General features: G+C 39.8%; 1 protein-coding gene across 7 annotated transcripts in view; it reads left to right on the forward strand.

The window, feature by feature from the left end:
- LYPD6 (LY6/PLAUR domain containing 6) overlaps window positions 1-21,151 on the forward strand; it is a 127,436-nt gene that overhangs the window by 10,605 nt on the left and 95,680 nt on the right. For 4 of the 7 annotated variants that reach the window (XR_002801541.2, XM_023622865.2, XM_023622864.2 and 1 more), the window contains exon 2: window positions 13,129-13,220. The exons of the other annotated variants lie outside the window; for them this stretch is intronic. Coding sequence is in view for 3 of the 4 variants with exons in the window: in XM_023622865.2 (XP_023478633.1) it covers window positions 13,129-13,220 (92 nt within the window). In the remaining variant the exon portion in view is untranslated. The remainder of the gene's footprint in view (window positions 1-13,128; window positions 13,221-21,151) is intronic. 7 annotated transcript variants of the gene reach the window in all.

The raw sequence follows: 21,151 nt of genomic DNA on the forward strand, positions 1-21,151 counted from the left end.
TCCCGCCAGCAGTGTATGAGAGTTCCGTTTTCTCCACATCCTCTCCAACAATCATTATTTCCTGTCTTGTTGCTTATAGCCATTGTGACTGGAGTAAGGTGCTATCTCATTGTAGATTTGATTTGCGTTTCCCTGATAGTTAGTGATGTTGAACATCTTTTCATGTGCCTGTTTGCCATCTGTATATCTTCTTTGGAGAAATGTCTGTTCAGATCTTTTGCCCAATCTTTAATTGGCTTGTTAGTTTTTTTGTTGTTGAAATGTATCAGTTCTTTATATATTTTGGATATTAACCCCTTATCAAATGTATGGTTTGCAAATATCTTCTCCCAGTTGTTAGGTTGTCTTTTTGTTTTGTTTATGGTTTCCTTTGCTGTGCAGAAGCTTTTTAGTTTGATGTAGTCCCATTTGTTCATTTTTTCTTTTGTTTCCCTTGCCCAGTCAGACGTGGTATTTGAAAATATGCTGCTAAGACCAACGTCGAAGAGTGTACTGCCTATGTTTTCATCTAGAAGTTTAATGGTTTCAGGTCTTACATTCAAGTCTTTACTCCATTTTGAGTTATTTTTTGTGTATCGTGTAAGATAACAGTCTACTTTCATTCTTTTGCATGTGGCTGTCCAGTTTTCCCAACACCGTTTGTTGAAGAGACTTTTCTTTCTCCATTGTATGTTCTTGGCTTCCTTGTCAAAAATTAGCTGTCTGTAGATGTGTGGGTTTATTTCTGGGCTCTTGATTCTGTTCTATTGACTTGTGTCTGTTTTTGTGGTAGTACCATGCTGTTTTGGTTACTATAGCTTTGTAGTATATTTTGAAATCAGGGAGTGTGATACCTCCAGCTTTGTTCTTTTTTCTCAGGATTCCTTTGGCTATTCGGGGTCTCTTGTTGTTCCATATAAATTTTAGGATTCTTTGTTCTATTTCTGTGAAAAACATTGTTGGAACTTTGATAGGGATTGCATTGAATCTGTAGATTGCTGTAGGAAGTATGGGCATTTTAACTATGTTAATTTCCAATCCAAGAGCATGGAATATCTTTCCATTTCTTTGTGTTGTCTTTGGTTTCTTTCAACAATGTTTTATAGTTTTCAGTGTACAGATCTTTCACCTCTTTGGTTAAGTTTATTCCTAAGTATTTTATTCTTTTTGTTGCAATTGTAAGTGGGATTGTATTCTTAATTTCTCTTTCTGCTACTTCATTGTTAGTGTATAGAAACACAACTGATTTTTGTATGTTGATTTTGTGTCCTGCAACTTTACTGTATTCATTTATTATTTCTAAAAGCTTTTTGGTACATTCATTAGGGTTTTCTATATATAAAATCATGTCGTCTTCAAATAGTGGCAATTTCACTTCTTCCTTTCCAATCTGGATGCTTTTTATTTCTTTTTCTTGCCTGATTCCTCTGGTTAATACTTCCAATACTATGTTAAAAGAGTGGTGAAAGTGGACATCCTTGTCTGGTTCCTGTTCTTAGAGGGATAGCTTTCAGTGTTTCTCCATTGAGAATGATATTAGCTGTGGGTTTCTCATATATGGCCTTTATTGTGTTGAGGCATTTTCCGTCTATACCCATTTTATTCAGAGTTTTTATCATAAATGGATGCTGTATGTTGTCAAATGCTTTCTCTGCATCTGCAAGATGATCATGTGATTTTTATTCTTCATTTTGTTAATGTGGTATATCATGTTGATTGATTTGCAGAAGGTGAACCATCCCTGCATCCCTGGAATAAATCCCACTTGATCATGGTGTGTGATCTTTTCAATGTATTATTTCATTTGCTAGTATTTTGTTGAGGACTTTTGCATCAATGTTCATCAGTGATATTGGCACGTAATTTTCTTTTTTTGTGTTGTCCTTGTCTGGTTTTGGTAGCAGGTAATGTTGGCTTTGTAGGATGAATTAGGAAGCTTCCCCTCCTCTTTCATCTTTTGGAAGAGTTTGAGGATAGGTATTAAGTCTTCTTTGAATGTTTGGTAGAATTCACCAGGGAAGCCATCTGGTCCTGGACTTTTATTTTTTGGGAGGTTTTTGATTACTGTTTTGATCTCCTTACTGGTGATTGGTCTATTCAAATTCTCTATTTCTTCTTGATTCAGTTTTGGAAGGTTGTATGATTCTAAGAATTTATCTGTTTCTTCTAGGTTATCCAATTTCTTGGCGTATAGCTTTTTGTAGTATTCTCTTATAATCTTTTCTATTTCTCAGGTGTCTGTCGTAATTTCTTCTCTTTCATTTCTGATTTTATTTATTTGAAACTTCTCTCTTTTTTTCTTGGTAAGTCTAGCTAAAGGTTTGTCAATTTTGTTTATCTTTTCAAAGAATCAGCTTTGGTTTCATTGATTTTTTTCTTTTTGTTTTTTAGTCTCTATCTCATTTATTTCTACTCAGATTTTTATTATTTCCTTCCTTCTACTGATTTTGGGCTTTGTTTGTTCTTCTTTTTCCAGTTCCTTTAGGTGCATTGTTAGATTGTTTATTTGAGATTTTTCTTATTAGTTGAAGTGGGCCTGCATTGCTATAAACTTTGCTCTTAGAACCATTCTTACTGTATCCTATGAATTTTGGCATGTCATATTTTCATTTTCATTTGTCTCCATTTTGATTTTGCCTTTGTTTTTTTCATTGACCCAGTCATTGTTCAGTAGCATTTTGTTTAATCTCTACATATTTGTGGTTTTTCTGATTTTCTTCCTCTAGTTGATTTCTAGTTTTATGCCTTTGTGGTCTGAAAAGATGCTTGGTATTATTTCCATCTTCTTAATTTATTGAGACTTGTTTTGTGGCCTAGTATGTGCTTAATCCTGGAGAATGTTCCATGTGCATTTGAAAACAATGTGTATTCTGTGGCTTTGGTTGGAATGTGCTGTATATATCTACTAATATCTACTAAGTCCATCTGGTCTAAGGTGTCATTTAAGGCCAGTGTTTCCTTGTTTATCTTCTATTTGGATGATCTATCCATTTGTGTAATGGAGTGTTAAAGTCCCCTACTATTATTGTTACTGTCTAATTCTCCTTTTATGTCTGTTAATAATTGTTTTATATATTTAGATGCACCTATGTTGGGTGCATAGATGTTTACAAGTGCTATATCCTCTTGTTGGATTGTTCCCTTTACCATTATATAGTGGCCTTCTTTGTCCTTTGTTACACTTTTTGTTTTAAAGTCTACTTTGTCTGATATAAGTATTGCTACCACGGTTTTCTTTTCATTGCCATTTGCATGGAGTATCATTTTCCATCCCTTCACTTTCAATTTGTGAGTGTCTTTAGGTCTGAATTGTGTCTCTTGTATGCAGCATATATATGGGTCTTTTTTTTAACCAATCAGCCACCCTATGCCACTTTTTTTTTTTAAGATTGGCAGCTGCACTAATATCTGTTGCCAATCTTTTTTTTTTCCCTTCTTCTTCTTCTTCTTCCCAAAGCCCCCCTAGTACACACTTGTATATTCTAGTTGCAGGTCCTTCTAGTTGTGCTGTGTGAGACACTGCCTCAGCATGGCCTGACGAGCAGTGCTAGGTCAATGCCCAGCATCTGAACCAGTGAATCTGTGGGCTGCTGAAGCTGAGTGCATGAACTTAACCCCTCTGCCACGGGGCTGGCCCCAATCCTTTACCTTTTGATTGGAGCATTTAGTCCATGACATTTAAAGTAGGTATTGATAAGTATGTACTTAGTGCCATTTTGTTACTTTTTTTTCTGGGTCTTTTAGTAGTTCTTTTTGTTCCTTTCTTCTCTAGCTCTCTTCCCTTGTAGTTTGATGGCTGTCTGTAGTATTATGTTTAGGTTCCTTTCTCTTGATTTTTTGTGCATTTATAATAGTTTTTGGTTTGTGATTACCATGAGGTTCATATGTAATAACCTGTGTGTATAGCAATGTATATTAAGTTGATGGTCTCTTTAGTTTGACTTCTTTCTAAAAGCTCTACTCTTTTACTCCCCTCCTTCTATGTTTTATGTTTTTGGTATCATATCTAACATCTTTTTTTTTGGTGTGTGTATCTGTTACCCTCTTATCATGGAAATAGGTAATTTTAATACTTTTGTCTTTTTGACCTTCTTATTATCTTCATAGATGGTTGATCTACCTTTACTGTATTTTTGCCTTTACCAGTGATTTTGTGGCTTTTTTTTTTAAAAAATCATTTTCTTATTCCTATTTGTGGTCTTCTCTTTCCCACTTAAATAACTCCATTTAGCATTTCTTGTAAGACTGGTTTCTTGGTGATAAACTCCTTTAATTTTGCTTGTCTGGGAAACTCTTTCTCTTTCCTTCCATTCTGAATGATAACCTTGCCAGGTAGAGTATTCTTGGCTGTAGGTTTTTTCCTTTCAGCACGTTAATTATATCGTGCCACTCCCTTTGAGCTTGTAAGGTTTCAGCTGAGAAGTCAGCTGATAGCCTTAAATGGTTTCCTCTGTATGTAACTTATTTCCTTTCTCTTGTGACTTTTAGGATTCTCTCTTTATCTTTAATTCTTGACATTTTACTTACAGTGTTTCTTGGTGTGGGCCACTTTGGGTTTATCTTGTTTGGTGCTCTTTGTGCTTCCTGTACTTGGATGTCTGTTTCCTTCCTTAGGTTAGGAAAGTTTTCAGCTATTATTTCTTCAAATAGATCCTCTGCCCCTTTGTCTCTTTCTTCTCCTTCTGGGACACGTGTGATACAAATGTTAGTGCACTTGATGTTGTCCCAGAGGTCGCTTAGAATGTTCTTGTTCTTTTTAATTCCTTTTTCTTTTATCTGTTCAGCTTATGCGATTTCCTCTAGTATTCCGTCCAACTCCCTAATCTGTTCTTCTGTATCATCTACTCTGCTATTGAGTCCATCTAGTGAATTTTTCATTTCCAGTATTGTATTCTTCATTTCTGATTCGTTCTTTTTTATATTTTCCAATTGTTTGTTGAAGTTCTCACTGAGTTCATCCATTCTCCCAAAATCAGTGAACAACTTTATAACCTTTTGTTTGAACTCTTTGTCAGGTAGATTATTTCTGTTTTATTTAGTTCTTTTTCTGGGGTTTTGTCCTGTTCCCTTATTTGGAACATATTCCTTTGCCTCCTCATTTTGCCTCTTTCTCTGTGCTTATATCTATGTATTAGGTAGGTCAGCTACATCTCCTGATCCTGGAGAGGTGACCTTATGTAAGAAATTCCTTATGAGGCCCAACAGTGTGCTTCCCTCTTGTCACCAGTTGCAGATGTTTCAGGAGTGTCCTGTGTGGGCTACATATATCCTTCTGTTGTGACAGGGTTGCTCTTGCTGCAAGTGCCCAGGGAGGCTAGGCTCTCCCTCTGGCTGGCTGGCTGTAATGCTCAGCTGTGTGTGGCTGCTATGGACCCTTCAGTAGCTTTACTGGGCATGGGGAGCCTCAGCACAGTTGGCTGCAAGGTCTAATAGCACATTCCTGTTTCAGTTTTTCTGTTAAGTGAGTAGGCCCCCAGCATGGTTTGTTGCTAGGCTCAGGGGCTTATAATTGCTGTAGGCCTTCAGCCTGCAAGGCTCTTGTCAGCTCTCTCAGGATTGCAGCTGAGTGGGGCTGGCCCTGGCACTCAGTGGGAGCACCCAATTGTTTCATGCTTTGGAAGGTGGAGCCGATCCCCTATGTGGCTGTATGAGACGCATAAGTCTTCTACAGTTGACCTCCACCTGCAGGGCCACAAACACTGTCAACACAGTCCTGCCCCATGTACTCACCCTGACGCCCTGAAGTGGATCCCGTCACCTCACTGCAGAGGCCCCACACACTCCACCAATGCCCCACACACTCCACCCGCTCCTTGTGTATACCTTGACCCTCGGAGGCAGATCCACTTGCCGGGATGCAGAGGATCCAGGCACCCAGACTATGCAGGCCTATAGGTTGCTCGAGGGCTTGCTGTTGGGTGGGGACAGTCCCTAGGGCAGGCTGCCTGCCCTGGCTGACCTGGATGAAATCAGTGCTCTGGTGGGTGGGGCAGACGCCTGTGCCAACAGGCCAGGGGAAGAATTCCAATGGCTTCTGCCAGCATCTGTGTCAGCACGCCTGTACTAGGTCACAGTAATGGCTGCTGCCAATGGTCAGTCCCTGGAGAGGTCTCACCTCTCACCAAGATGCACCCAGAGCCTATCAGGTGAGTCTCTTTTCACCAAAGGACTGTGTACTTTTCTTTCTGGTGATTTTAGGTTGCTTTCCAAAAAAGGTGAATTTGTGTGTGGGCCCTTTAAGAGCTGGCTTGTTTCCCCTTATGTCCAATCGCTTTTCTGGGGGCATTCCCCATTGTTAGTAGCCAGCGAAGCCAGATATTATGACACTTGTCTCAGTAGTGCTGAGTCCAAAGGATGCTTATAGTGGTAGCGCTCCCCTGCTCAGGTACCCCACTGCTCCAGGGAAGACTGCATACCTTAGGATTGCTCCTGGCTAGCAGTGAAGCACTGTGGCTTGTGAAGATGGCTTTTTTTCCTCTCCAGAAAGGAATTTCTCCCTCTTCCACCTCAATCAGGACTGTCCCTTGTTGCGGGGGTTCTTTCCATTCAGTTTTCAGTTCTCTCTCAGGGGTAATTGTTCCAAGAGTAGTTGTCAATTTGTTGAGTCCATGGGGGGAGGTGAGTTCAGAGTCCGCCTACACTGTCATCTTGACACCAACCCCCTAAAATATTGTTTTAAGGAGCACCAGTTGAGATGTGGCTGGATCAGTATCAGCTCCACCCAATTCTGAGAAACAACTAAGGGTTCACCTTCTACTGTTGCCAGTGTGGTTATTCTTGGTTTAGGCAAACTAGGCAAGTGAAAATCAACAGGATGCAAGAGATATTTTTCCCACGAAAGCTATTCAGAGGCTAAACTTTCTAAATGAAGGACGATATGTATCATATAATGGAATAGAACTGTAAAGAAATCCACTGTTTTTATGGTATTTTCTTCTCTGCTTGTAAACTATCTGGGGGAGACCTTTGCTAGAAGGGTTAGTTTTCAACTAGGCCAAGCAAATTCAAGAAATGTAGAGTGGTATAGCACCTAGAAGACATTGCAGACATGCAGGGAAACTTATTTCCTATAGTTTCTGGGAAGTTCTGACGTTGCATGAGGGTTTCAAATATCTCCAGGAGAAGGAGTGTGCTAAGTAAGGTTGAACATGGAAAATGGAAAGGAAAAGAGTTCAAGAAAGAAGGACTAAAGTAAGGAAAGGGTCACTTACTTTATAATGGATTTAAGAAAACTTTCCAATCCTATCTGATTCAGATCTTACCTGGGGAACCCCTAAAATGAACAGAAATCAATTTGGGGAGAACCACAGAGCTCTATTTACCTTAAATTATGTGCCCTGTTCCTGCCACTGCCTCCATTCTAGCCGCTCCCTTGGTAAGGCATTGTCTCAACTCTAGAGTCTAAAAGATCATGGTTGAAAGGCTTCCCTTAGGGGGAAAGGTATGCTTGCAATGAATGAATCCCAGCTGGTTAACAGCTGCATATTAATCAAGTAGGCAAGTAAAAGTTGAGGGAATATAAGAATTCAAGGGGATTGAGACAGACTCAGAAGAGGCAACTATTTTGTGGTGAGATATGAGTGGAAAGGGAAAATCTTGGGGTCATTGCTTATTTCCCACTTTTTAATCTAAACTCTCATCGTGCTACTTGCTGAATTATCAATCACCAATTAATTACTGGATTTGGGCCAAGCCAGTTAACTTCTTTGAATGTCCGTTTCCTCATTTGTAAAACGATTGTAAAAAATCAGCACTTCTAGAGCAGGATCTGCAAGAAGAACTGCTGGTTCTGTGGATGTTGAAGGGAGAAAAAAAGTGTCTGTGGTCGAAGATGTTTGGGAAACAATAGGTTAAATAATATTTTTTTTTTCTTTTAATGGCAGGACTTCTCGGAACTTTTAGTAACTGAATGTTCATTCTAAATATCTGTGAGGAGGTGGACTATTCAGTGAATCCCAAACCTGTTTGACAGTAGAACTCATTTTGAAGGTGCTTCTCGAGGGTCAGTGTTCTGTGCACAAAATATTGGACTTGCTGATGTCTGAGGTCGTTCTGGGTTTTAAATTCTGTGAATCTACAATTAGGGAATCTGTCTCTCTTCCTGTTTCTTTTCTAGCTACCCTCTTGCTTATGAGCTAGAAGCTCTTGTGTTGTCTATAACCTTTTTGATCAAAAATGTACTCTTGTTAGAAAATCTCTGCGTCTGCTTTAAGAGAAGAAAACATTAAGATAGTGCAAACCTGCAAGCTGTGCATTTTCCCCTTTATTTTTATGTTTTAGACTACATCAAGTCACAGGCAGTCAAAGCACAAATAATGAATTCCCCAAACACACACACACACCACCTAACAAAAATATTGAAACATTTATATTAATAGAAGGGATAATATTTCAGAAAAGAACAATTTATAAAAGACCCAGATTTTATTCTGACAGAGGCATTTCTGAGCAAAGCAGTGCAATTAATCAAGAGCTATAGCATAACAATGACAAAGATGAATACTGAATATATAGAAAATGTGCACTATTCTTTCCTTCATCTTCAGGATTACAGAAGACGTTTATTACACCTTGTGCCACCAACACCCATCTTGGATTTTCTGTGTGGCTCCTGCCAGATTACCCCTTTGCTTGACGAGATGCTGGTAAAAGCTGGGTATTCTTGGGAGGGAGTCAAGGCAGGTATAGACGTCTGGGACACAGCGTGGCTAAGTCTGGATTGTGCCTCCTCCTCCTGAGATAGCTCCGCTTCCAGAGGTCATTGGGGGTGGGGGAATACAGAGTGGTCATCTGTAATCTCTTAGGTTAGAAAGAGAAAGGATTGACACTGGCTGTTTTTCATAATATTATCATTGCGTTTTATGAATTCTCTGAAATTAGAGTAATCTGAGTCTCTACAGGTAACCTACAGGTAATCTACAGCAGACAATTTACAGCGGGCTGTGAATTTGATTTCCTTTATATCTTTTTAAAGAAATAATTTATTAGGTAATGTGAGGATACAAAAGCCAAAATATAATAATTTCCCTTTTAGAATTAAATTAATACCTTATGCTATTTCTAAGGTGATTTATCCTCCCCCCTTATTTAAAATTAAGAATCTTTGTCAAATGTTCTGTTATTTGAATTCAAGCTTATCTCTGATGAAACATCAATATTCCTGTTTAGTTTTTCTTGTCTTGTTAAAAAGATTGGAATTAGGGCTGGCCCTGTGGCCTACTGGTTAAAGTTCTGTGTGTTCCGCTTCCACGGCCTGAGTTCGCAGGTTAAGATCCTGGACGTGGACCTACTCCACTCATCAGCCACACTGTGGAGGCATCCCACATACAAAAAAACAGAGGAAGATTGGCACAGATGTTAGCTCAGGGCTAATCTTCCTCAAGCCAAAAAAAAAAAAAGGAATTAGTTGTATACATTCAATTATATTTTTAAACTCTAACTTGAATTTTGAAATTTGGTGAACAATTGCTAACTATATTTTTCCCAAGTGATAAAAGATGTTTTGTAATATTGTCTTGATTCAGAGGTCACGTGTGTCCTCACCTCCTTGAGTTGTCTTGACGAGGGTTCCAAACCACGCTGTGCCCTAGTTTTTGAATTCAGCTCTCTCATCTTTAGAGGCCGCCTTTTCTGTTCCCTTAAACGTATGAACGGTGTGTTAGTTCATCACTCTTTGCCAGCCCTGGCACAGAGTAGGTGCTCGGTAGATATTTGATGAGCGGAGATTCTCTCTTCTCAGTCAGTGTTTGCTGAATAAATGAGAAGATTAGTTAATGAGCAGTACTTCCTATAATTCTCACCACTGTCATGCCAGTAATGTAACCATTACCTGGCATACAAGACTATTTTTCTTAACAATTAAAAGTAAGTTTTTAATAACCCCCACACATGATGCTAATTAGTGTTTAATGTTTAGTTTCCTGTTTCTAAAGATACACAGATAAAAGAATTCTACTTAGATATTTCTGTACAGATTTTAAAAACATAACAGATGATCCATGTGATTGGTTCTGTGCTGCAGAAGCTCAATAAACTTTGGAAGAGACCTGAGTCCTCTCCCGTCAGACTGAGATGCTCTCTATGGGACTGAACCTCGGTGCCGTAAAACCACTAGGCAGGGTTTGTTTTGGCATGTTACAGCATTGCCCCTTGGGAACGCTCAATCATTTTATGGAAGAAGGATTTCTGTAAAGCTTTCTGCATAATTTTCAAGTCATCTTACGTGAATCTAGTTTGCGTTTGGCTGTACTTGATTGTTGATGTTTTATAGGCAACACTCTGGATGTGTAGAAAGACTGAGTCTTCCCAGCCATTTTTCAGACTTATTGACCGGGAAGTCTCCTTTATTAAAGACCAGTTGTTTGGGACATGACTGGGTTTACACCCTTCTCTTTTCACAGGGCGGAGAGAAAAGGCTCCTCCTTTTCCTGTTGCGTTCCTGCGGTTTCCATAATTTCCTAACAACACCAACATCATTGTTTGACAATGTGGAGTTGATTTATTAAAAGCACCTGTCCATTTAATAATCCACCTAATGGCAAAAGAGTTCAAACGTCTTGTTTTGGGGTTTGGCATGTTGATTTTCTTTGCTGTAATTTACCCAGTAAATGACAGTACTGAGATTTCCTTTCTCATCTTTTTTGGCCAAGTATTTGTGTCATTTTTTTGGCAGGACTTGAGAAACTATCTCTTATTGATGATTTTGAGAATTGTTCATACTTGAATAGAGATTATGAGCTTAAGTTTAAATAGCTTTGAAATCTTTAAAAAATAGTTACATCTTTTAATATTGCATCAACGCTGTCTACGTTTAACTTGCCTAACAATTTGAATGACCTAATATTTTACATTTGCCAATGCAAACAGCAACAATCAAGCAACAAGTACTTTTTTCTGGGCCCTATCCAGAGGTGTAAAAAGGAAGGGTAAGACATGGCAACTGTCCTCATGGAACTTGGAATTGGCTTCCCTCTCTGTTTCTCTCTTTAAATCTTTGAGGACCAACTTGTGCCAATCACAGTTCAAGGTAGAAAAACAATAGTGAATGGAAGCAGCAAAAGTCTGGGGATAAAGCAGTGAAAAAGACTCACAAAGATCCCTGTCCTCATGGAACCTACATTCTAAAGGGATGGAGGCAGAAAATAAATGAATAAGAAAATATGCATATGTTAGATGGTGATAAACACTATGGAGAAACTAAAGTGGGGAGGAGGGAGAGAGAGTGTCAGAGGTGGGTGGGAGGCAGTTGGTAACTTTAAATATGGTGGTCCTGGAGACCCCACTGTGAAGGTGTCACATGAGCACCTGGACAAGGTAAGGGAGAGGGCCATGGGGACCTCTGCAGGAAGAGCCTTCCAGGCAGAAATACAAAGGTGCTACAGTGGCATCGTGTCACACTTGCTCTCAAAACAGCAAGGAGACCAGTGGCAGGAGTGGAGTAAGCCAGGGGAGAGTAGTAAAAGGTCAAAAACATAAGGGGGCAGGCTGTCCATCACGCAGGGCTTAGAGGTTATGGTAAAGACGTCCTTCCTTCCTCCCTTCCTCCTTTCCTCCGTTCCTCCCTTCCTCCCTCCCTCCCTTCCTCCCTTCTTCCATCCTTCTTTTCTTCCTTCCTTTCTTCCTTCTTTCCTTCCTTCGGAGAACCTGAATGATTTGGGGAGCCACTGGAAGAATTTGCACCAAGGAATGGTTAAATGTATAATTTAAAAGATTACTGGTCACTGTGAGGACAAATAATAGGAGGGAGCAGGCAAGGTTGAAGGGGGCTGTTGTGATAATCCAGATGATGTTGGCTTAGACCCAGGTGGTTGCGGTGGAGATGGTAAGAAGGGGCATTGTTTGTCTATTTGGAAACAGTGGAGGAGACAGCATTTCCCAAAGGGTACGATATGGGGCATAAATGAGAAAGCAGAGTCACAGATGGTTCCAAGTGTTGGGGTCTGCTACCTGGAAGAGTGGGGTTGTCTTTTACTGAGATGGGAAGGCTGAGTAGGGGCAGATTTGGAAGAGGATCAGATCAGCTTCAGACACCTTGCATTTGCGATGTCTCTTGGGCTTCCAGATGGAGATATGGAGTAAATGGTTGGGAATACGAATATCAGTTCAGGGAAGATATAATTTGGGGATCTTTATTATCTCTGTAAAAGAAATGAAATGGGAGCAGATCCACAGGTGTGAGGAGATCAGATCAGCATCAGCATGTCAGAGCAGAGTGAGGACAGTTAAGTTGTAGTCGTATGGGTCCTTTAGTATTTGCTATAAATGCAGAGAAGTCGGAACTTGTGGACTACAAGAGATGCAGCAATTTTCATGGAAAGTGTGAGAGTTGGACTGGTCTTTGCAGATGGGTAATATTTGGAGGGGTAGAAATAATGGTGGGGAGGCATTTTGGTTAAAAGGCACCAGAATTAAACACACCGCAGTCTCTTAGCAGGAAGGTAGTGAGAGAGAACGTTCCAAGATCACGGCAAAATTTTCTCACACATGGATGGGGTAGGACTTCCAGTTTCTGTTCAGTCTGTTTCCTAGGATGATATGCAAATGTAGTGAGACTTGGGTCCCATTAAAATCTTGAACATTTCCCAACACTTTGCTAACAGCTTTTCTTTCTTATCCTTGCAGCTGGTGCTGCCTTATATTTTATAGTAACTTGAAACTGACATGTGGGGAATTTTAAGTACATGTGTTATCAAAACAGATGTTTCACAGACTTTATAGAGGAGGTCATCTCATCTTTCAGAAAGCAGCCTGGAATTTGAATTTAGTTCCTCTCATAATTTTATGTTTTCTAAAGTAACTATGTGGGAAATGTAAAATTTATTAGCAACTTTTTCTTGTTCTTGGGTTTTCGAGAAATGGCAATTTCAGTAAACCTGAAAAAAAAATTATATGTTGTGCTACCTAGAGGCAGATTATTGAATAACTTTACTTTCCTGGTGATAAATCTAAGGCACGTAAGTATTTTAATGCTTTCCCTGGGACTTTGGAGTCGTATTTTATACAGAAAAAAAAACCCCACGTTCTTTTTTGATGCAAAGTGAAAATTAAAGCAAAAATGAACTTCATAAAATAATACAAAGGATGCCGTCTATAGAACAAATGGTTAGAGAGATTTTTCCTCGTGTTCTCTCTCCCCGTCCTTTTTACTAGAATCCAGATGAGAATCCAGTCTTGTTTTTATTCTGTGTAAAAGTTTCTCATGGATTTTCAAAAGCTCCAGGATTTTGGCAGAACTCCCTGAGGTAAGAGCAAATGATGTTTTTCTTTGTTCGTTTTACTTAAAGAATGCTTTTATAACGATGTGGTGTTAATTGTTTGGCATAATCAGGTGTGACATTTCCATATCCCTATTTTTTTCGTTGGGTTTCAAGGAGGTACAGAGTACATTTCCAGCAGGCCTTGTCAGTTTATCGGTCAAGACCCCCAGGTGTTGGCTAGAGAGCAGCAGTCAGTGGGCAGCACGGTGGGCCCTCTAGCCCTATCCAGTAGAACTTTCTAGTCTCTTCTGTGGTGACAGAAATATTCTATATTTGCACTGGCCAATAGAATAGGCACTAGGTACATGTGCTATTGAGTTCTTGAAATATGGCTGGTGCAGCTGAGGAACTGGATTTTTAATTTTATTTAATTTTAATTTACTTAAATTTAAGTGGCCACTTGTGGCTGGTATCTACTGTATTGGACAGTGCAGCCTAGGCTGACAGCTCGTCTTGGGCTTTCTGGAGCACGGGGTGGGCAGATGCCCACCCTGCCCTTGCTGGGGCCTCTCCACTACCCTGATGAGTGTCCACAAGCAATCTTTCACATATGGACACAGCAGTCACAGTTATTTCTAGTGACTGGAGATAGTACAGGACTTTGTGAAATATCTCCCTCCTGTCCTTCGTGGGGGTGGGGAGAAGGAATATAACAAGGAAGAATGATGTTAAATGAGATGAGGTCATTGTTGTGGTCTTAAAGACCCTTGATATTAAAAAATAGCCTGCTTAAATATTTGAATATTTTATTACTGATTATGAAAGACACTTGTGCTAGGGAATAGATTTTTTGAGGTAACATTGTGAGATAATCATTTTACTAATGTCTTGTAAGTAGGAATTCTGTGAGGGACCCAATTTCTTACCCTGAAGAGGATTGCTTGTGAATAAGAAGCACTCTTAAGGTTTTATTAATTTCTTAAATTTGAGTGGATTATTGAAGGCCTGCTATGTGTTTTTGCATAAATACCAACAGTGTGTGTATTGCTCTGTGATGAGGATTATTAAGGAGAGGGATAAATAGCACAGGATATTAAAATGACTGAGATAGGGCCGCTGGAAGGCCAGGAAGAAGGGTTGAGTGTGTGACCAGGACAGACAGTGGGCCCAGCCTCAGACTTCTCAGTTGGAACGTTGGAGTTATTGAGTGTGCCACATTAAAATTACACTGCAGGATCCTGGTGGGTGCTAGAAGGTAGAGAAAGGAAGCCTTTTGCCTCTCAACAATCAGTTTTTACATCTGAAGAATTCCACACACTAGCAGCCTTACTGCTGCCGTGATGAGCCGTCCACCTCCTGTCTCAGGAGCAGTCCCCACTGAATTTGTGGAGAAAGGTGTTTAAAAAGATTTGTTGATTGATGTTTCTGTGGTCCTTCTGCCACTCTCACTCGTAAAACTAAATGGAGCTCATGTGCCAGGGACTATGCTTCACTTGCCATCTAAACGAGGAGGAAAAAAATGTGTACATGGAAGAAGAAAACTAACAATAAAAACGCTGTGAGATAGATCCCAAATGAGTGGTGCAGACAGTAAATGCCTTATCCCGTAGTTGTCTTAAACACATAAAGGGCCGTCAGGTGGAGGAGGTATTAGACTCACTCTCTGGGGCTCCAGAAGGCAAAACTGGCGGTATTTTCTTTAATTGAAGGAATGGTTTTTGAAGGCCTATTTGTGCAGAGTGCTCTGGGCAGGGAGAGGACAGGGTGAGCAGCAGATGAGGATGTGACAGTGGCTGCAAGTTGTGGGGAGATTCGTTTCAGTCAATGGAAGGGCAAGCTTCGGAACATAGAAGAGGCTGCTGCGAGGGCGTTAGCTCCCTTCACTGGAGGTCCCCACGGAGACTCCTGGACTCTGAATGGGAAAGAGAAGACTCAAACTGGTGGAGCAGGGGTCAGCAAATTACTGACCGTGGGCCAAATCCGGCTCCCTGCCTCCTTTTGTAAATAAAGTTTTATCAGAACCCAGGCATGCCCAGTTGTTTAACTCTTGTGCATGGCTGCTGTCACACTCCAGTGGTAGAGGTGAGCAGTTATGATGAGACCTTCCGGCCCACAAAGCCTGATTTATTTACTGTCTGGCTCTTTATAGAAAAAGTTTGCTGGGCCTTAAAGAGGATGGATCCAGTGATATGTAAAATCCTTTCTAATTCTTTGAATGTAAGGGATTCCAAAAAGAAACAAGCCTTGTGGGGAGTGTGGAGAAGGGTTCCTGTGAGAGATGGCCTCTCAGTTGGCCCTTGAAGGAAACTGGCTGGTCCTGGCAGAGGAGGCCTTTCCACGTGACCACTTGGGCACATCTCATGGGGGTTAAGTCAGTGTTCCTTGGATACAGTGTACAAACTCATTCCAACATTCATTTATTAATTCGTTCATTCAGTCAGTCATTCTTTATGCCTCCAGCATGTTGTTAGCCAAGGTGGACAATAATCTGAAACACTTCTCTGCCTGCTCTTGGTAAAGTAAGTGCAAATTCTGGCATGAGCTGTTGGCATTTTGATAATAACTTTGCCAGTATGGAAATGCTCATTAAATTCAGTGTTTATAATTGACTTTTATGGAGTTATTTTATTTTAAGTATAATAGTCTTACCTAGACACAACTTAGAATTTATTCATGTGTTCGGTTTAATTGTAGGATGTAAGAAATGATTGTTCCACAATGCATACCTCACTGTATTTGCAGTGTTAAGGATAGGATGCACATTACTATTCATGCCTTTTTAATTGATTAGCCTTTAAGGCTTCTGAAAGCCTTTAAAAGTTGTTTTGTCAACATTAGACCAGCTGCTGTGTAATTATGGTAGCTCTTCTTGCAGTTAAATTCTTTTAATAACGTGTTCAATCTGCCGATGCCAAAGTGCTTTGAACCTGTGATATATACTATAGAGAGCTTTTGTTTTTACTTACAGATGGTTGGTGCTATTTTCTGGGCACCTCTCTAGAATTTTCACAGAAATTTTAAAGATGAATTACTTCAAAATGGGAGGCAAATGAATTTGAACATCAGGTTACTCCTCCCTCTATAAAAATTGTTCTTATGTGACTTGAATTTTGAACTTGACTCATAACAATCTAAATATGCTCATTAAAAAAAAAAATTCTCTACCTTGAAACCTTTTAAAGCCTCTTTCTCTGACTCTCCAGCTTGTAAATCAGAACTTTTTGGCACCAGTCAGATGATGGCAAAAGCAGTGGGGTTGGTGATAAAGACTCTGTTTAATGAGGAACCAGGCTTGGTGGTTCTGCCTTGCGTGCAGGGGGCTGAAGCTTTGCTTAGAAAACCAAATGCTACTTTAGCAGTGTATTTTGCTCTTTTTTTTTGCTGAGAAAGATTTGCCTTGAGCTAACATCTGTTGCCAGTCTTCCTCTTTTTGCTTAAGGAAGTTTTGCCCTGAGCTAACATCTGTGCCACTCTTCCTCTGTTTTGTGTGTGGGTCGCTGCCACAGCATGGCTGCCAATGAGTGATATAGGTCCGCTCCCTGGAACCAAACCTGGGCCACTGAAGCGGACCATCCAGAACTTAACCACTAGGCCACGTGGCCAGCCCCTGCTATTTTTTAAAGTTCTCTCCTGAAGTCTGGCATGAGAAAGTATACCTAGGGGTAGGGACTGGTATTAGAAAGATGCAAACAGAAGATCCTGTGCTTCTTTCCTCCCCTGCCCCCTCAAACCCTGCCATACATACACACATAACACACACAAACATACAGACTTCATGCAGCATTTTTAGGGACCGGTTGCACTGGTGCTTAAGGCAAGTAGGAGGTGGGAATGGTGATAATGGTGGCTGTGGAGGTTGCTCCTGGTAGCTCTGGCTGTTTGGGTAACTTCCTCCTTATAGCATTTTAAGAGAGAAAGGCAAAGCCGTTTAAACTAGAGACACAGAGCATCAGCACCTGGAGGAACAAGAGTCTGTATGGGTCTCCAGCTGGCTCTTTATGGCCCCTTTATCCAATTTGTATTAAGGAATGCATCTATGTTGTTGGAAAGCCATGAAGTGAATCCCTCAACCACCTGTGCTCACCTTTTCTCACCTCTTTGTGGTGTAAGGGGACTGGGAGAGAAATTGGCCTTTTACTGGGTGAAAAAGCCAATCTGCTTCAAGTTTGAATGGAAGTTCAGGAATATTAATGATCTGCAAAATCTGGGGAAGAAGCTAACTGTGACAGCATTGGCTTATATAATGGCAGGGCCAGCCGAAAATTGTGCGTCTTGTTCTCGCTCACTCACAACGTGCAGGTTTGTTTGCTTTAGGAACTCTTGAGCCCTGAGAACTGAGCATTTGAGAGATTGGAGGAATCATGGACGTGTAGGAAGAGAGTACTTGTGTGTTATGAAGTAGCTGTTGAGACGCTGTTATGAAGAGAACTTGAATTTACTTAGTTTAAAGTTACCTAAATTAATTATATTTTTTTCTGTGGCACAAAACTTGTTTCTGGTAAATGACTTAATCTTTTCAAAGTTATATTAAATGTTAATTCAGTGTTTTTAATATTTTTGGCTGGCAGAATAGTCCACGTGGGTGTGACCAAGAAAACTAGCGTGACTCTCAGTGTTCTATCTCTAAATATCAAAACTTGTTAATATCATTATACAGTTTTTTGTTAACATAATCTTTTTGCTAGGGTACATAGTTTACATTGATATGATAAGAATTAAATCTGCCTTCAAGTGTCAATTCTAATTGCTTGCTTGAGACCTGACCTTCTAATCAATCTTATCACATAAACATTTTATATGCTTTCACATATAATGCTTATCACATTAGCATTTTATATGCTTTCTCAAAGTCTTGTATGTAGTTTTAGAAAATTGTAAACTTTCAAAATTGCTCTAAAGGCTGCAAAATTGTTTTTGTTACTCTCTCACAGTAATCTGACATCTCGAGATTGCTTTGAATCAGGGAGAGGAGATGTTGACTTTAACCTTCGGTACTAAGAAAAGACCTGATAGTCATAAACCTACATACATATGTATACATGTATCCATACATATGAGTAATCAGTTCCCAAAGAACCTCACTATCCACGAGACAAAGGACTTGTGCACGCTCAGATGGTGGAGCGTCTGGGAGGTCTGCTTCTCAAACTAGCCATCCCTCTAAGTCTTCTGTTATATTCAAAAGTACTCAGGCATAAACTCTTTTTATTTTTTTTATTGAGTATTTAGATTCTTATATATAAGGAGCAAAAACTCAACTCAATTTAGGAAGATTTATATTTAAAGGATTGTCTCATGCATGGAGCAGAATGGATCTTTTTCTTCCCCCTAACTGATTCTCTTTGGATTCTGTAAGGATTGGCCTTTGCACTCTGGGTCTGTGAGTTTAATTAATAGTAGATTTTTATGGTGATGGTCTGTGCCAACCCTCCTGTACATGGTTAAGTGTAGAACAATGGAGGGAAGAATCAGGCATTGAAACCGCAGAGCTATAGTTGGGCCTCACTAGCAGAGACTTGAATGCATCCAGTACTCTCTTCCCATCTCTTGGTTTCTCTCAGCTTGTTGGTTTTGTTCTTTCTTACTGCAGACCCAGGTGTGGACGAAGTGGGAAGAATGCCCTCAAATGCTCCTGAGACGTACACATCTCATAGTTTATGCCACTACATAGGACTTACTCATTCTCTCTCTGGTCCCAGACTCAGCAGTCCTGGGGAAGAGAGCTGATTGGCCTAACCTGGGACAGATATCCACTTGGGCCAATAAGCAGTGGCTGAGGCGGGTAGGAACACATTATACTAGTCACTGGTGGCCCCTTTCCTGTGTCTCAGTAAAAGGAGAATCTTTAGGCTGGAGAAACTTGGTACACCTGAGATGTTTTCCTTTTCCATACATGGACACATCACTTCTCTCTTCCCAGCCGTGACTACTCAGCCTGTTCCAGATACTTTCTTTTTTCCTATCACTTCTATGTTGCATGCCATTGCTTTTCACGATTTGGTAAAGAACTTGAGGCAAGACAGGAGGACAGGAGGAGAGTTCCTGGGTCTGTGATTTAGAGCAGGTGTCTTCTGATCGTTTCCCTTGGGCCCTAGTGCTGCTCATCTTCCTTTTCATAATTTGGGGAGAAGTCACAGCTCGGGAGAATGCCAATGAAAAGGTCAAATGATGAAGCTTGCAGTCTGCTTTTGGCCCAGGAGATAATGTCCTTTTCTAAAGGCTAAATGTTTTCTCAGGATGAATGGATCAGTCATGAGTCCAAAATTTCATGACTACCTTAGGAGATATTTGATTCTTTATGTATGCATAACATATGTATAATAGCTGGAGAAAATGTACTTCTGATTTTTATTTCCTATTTTGTTTTCATTATCCAAATTCCTTTGTACAAACTTTTTAGGCTAAAAAAGTTTTCTAAACCCATTTAACATATAACTCTTCAAAAATTTACTAGGATTCTATGTGTGTTCACTTAAATAGGAATCATTCTTTTACCCCCAAGTTAATAGTGCTAACTCGCTGCTGTTCTGCTTCTGACAGCCATTCAGATGTGATGGATTCCGAAAGGAGATGCAGTTGATTTCTAAATCTTGTATTTTCTGCTGCTGCCTCGTTATCCCACTCTGATTGGCATTTAACCATTGAATTAGTTTTTTCTGCTCCTAAGGAGAGCTTCAAGAGTTTTAACTTCAAGTGTTTGTATTACAATGTGATGTTTGCATTATAATTGACACTGACTAAGCACTTTTTGCTGGAAAAGGCATTGTCTCTTAGGGTTGAGGGAGGATTTGGACACACAGTTACCTGATGCTCTCTTTCAGGGTTCAATTTAGTGTGCTTCTGGGTGGCTCTTATAGGTGAACACATTCATAGCAGTCTCATCTGGCACATGTTAACGTGCTTACTTTATTTCTCCCGTCAATGGTGATCGTATTCCCGAGAGCTGTTTCTCTGGGCTTGTTGACTGATAGGGCTGTAAATATATTCCTGAAGGGTGAAACTGTAGCAGCTTCAGCACACATGAAACAAAAACAAATGTCCCACTGTTTTAGTGTTACAAATTGTAATCCCACTGCAGCATGAAATTTAACGTGGTGATAGTTCAATTTCTACGCTTTCTGTTTTTTGACATGATGGCAGGATAAATTGGATTAAAAAAAATTAATCAAACATGTTTTGCTGACCATATTGTGTGCATGGTTCATTCTTTGCCCCCTAAATTATGGAGTATATTATATTTCAAAAATAGCACTACCTTTAAAAGTTCTTACCTGTAATTATTGGTAGTAAATAAGCAAAAATTGTTTTCTGGACCTATAAAGGATTTTGAAGAAAGGAATATATCTTTGTCTTAAAGAGACCAAGTAATGCCCTTGATGTTTCCTCTTCTATTATCATATTCATTCACTCAGCCAACAAACATCAGTTATATATCTGGCCTGTTCTACTTCTGGAAAATTAAAACTTAGTAGCAGGATATAGACATATAACAAATTTACAAGGAAGAGTGTAGAAGTCATGATTGAATGTGCAGTGAGACACAAAGGAGGGAGTGACCAATTTAGAAAACTGGAAGATGACAGCTGAAGTGGGCCAGCTGAGCAAGATCTGTGTACCTGGGGAGGACAAGAAGGAAGAAGGAAGAATGTGAACCAGGATACACAGCATAAACACAGCATGGTCAATTGGAGGGAGTCACATGTTTGAATAAGGTTAAGGTAAAACGTATAAGGATGCATGTAGCTACAAGTTGGACACAAAAAGGTAGGCCAGAGACTTAACCATATATATATATATATATATATATATATATATATACACACACACACACACACTGTATATATAAATATATATGTATATGCCATATATATATCTTATTTGGACACACACATATATGTATGTATATACATATACCCATATACATGCATGTACATATATGTACATAGGTATATATGTATTTATGTGTGTGTCTATAT

This window comes from Equus caballus, chromosome 18, assembly GCF_041296265.1.
Source record: "Equus caballus isolate H_3958 breed thoroughbred chromosome 18, TB-T2T, whole genome shotgun sequence".
Lineage (NCBI taxonomy): Eukaryota > Metazoa > Chordata > Mammalia > Perissodactyla > Equidae > Equus > Equus caballus.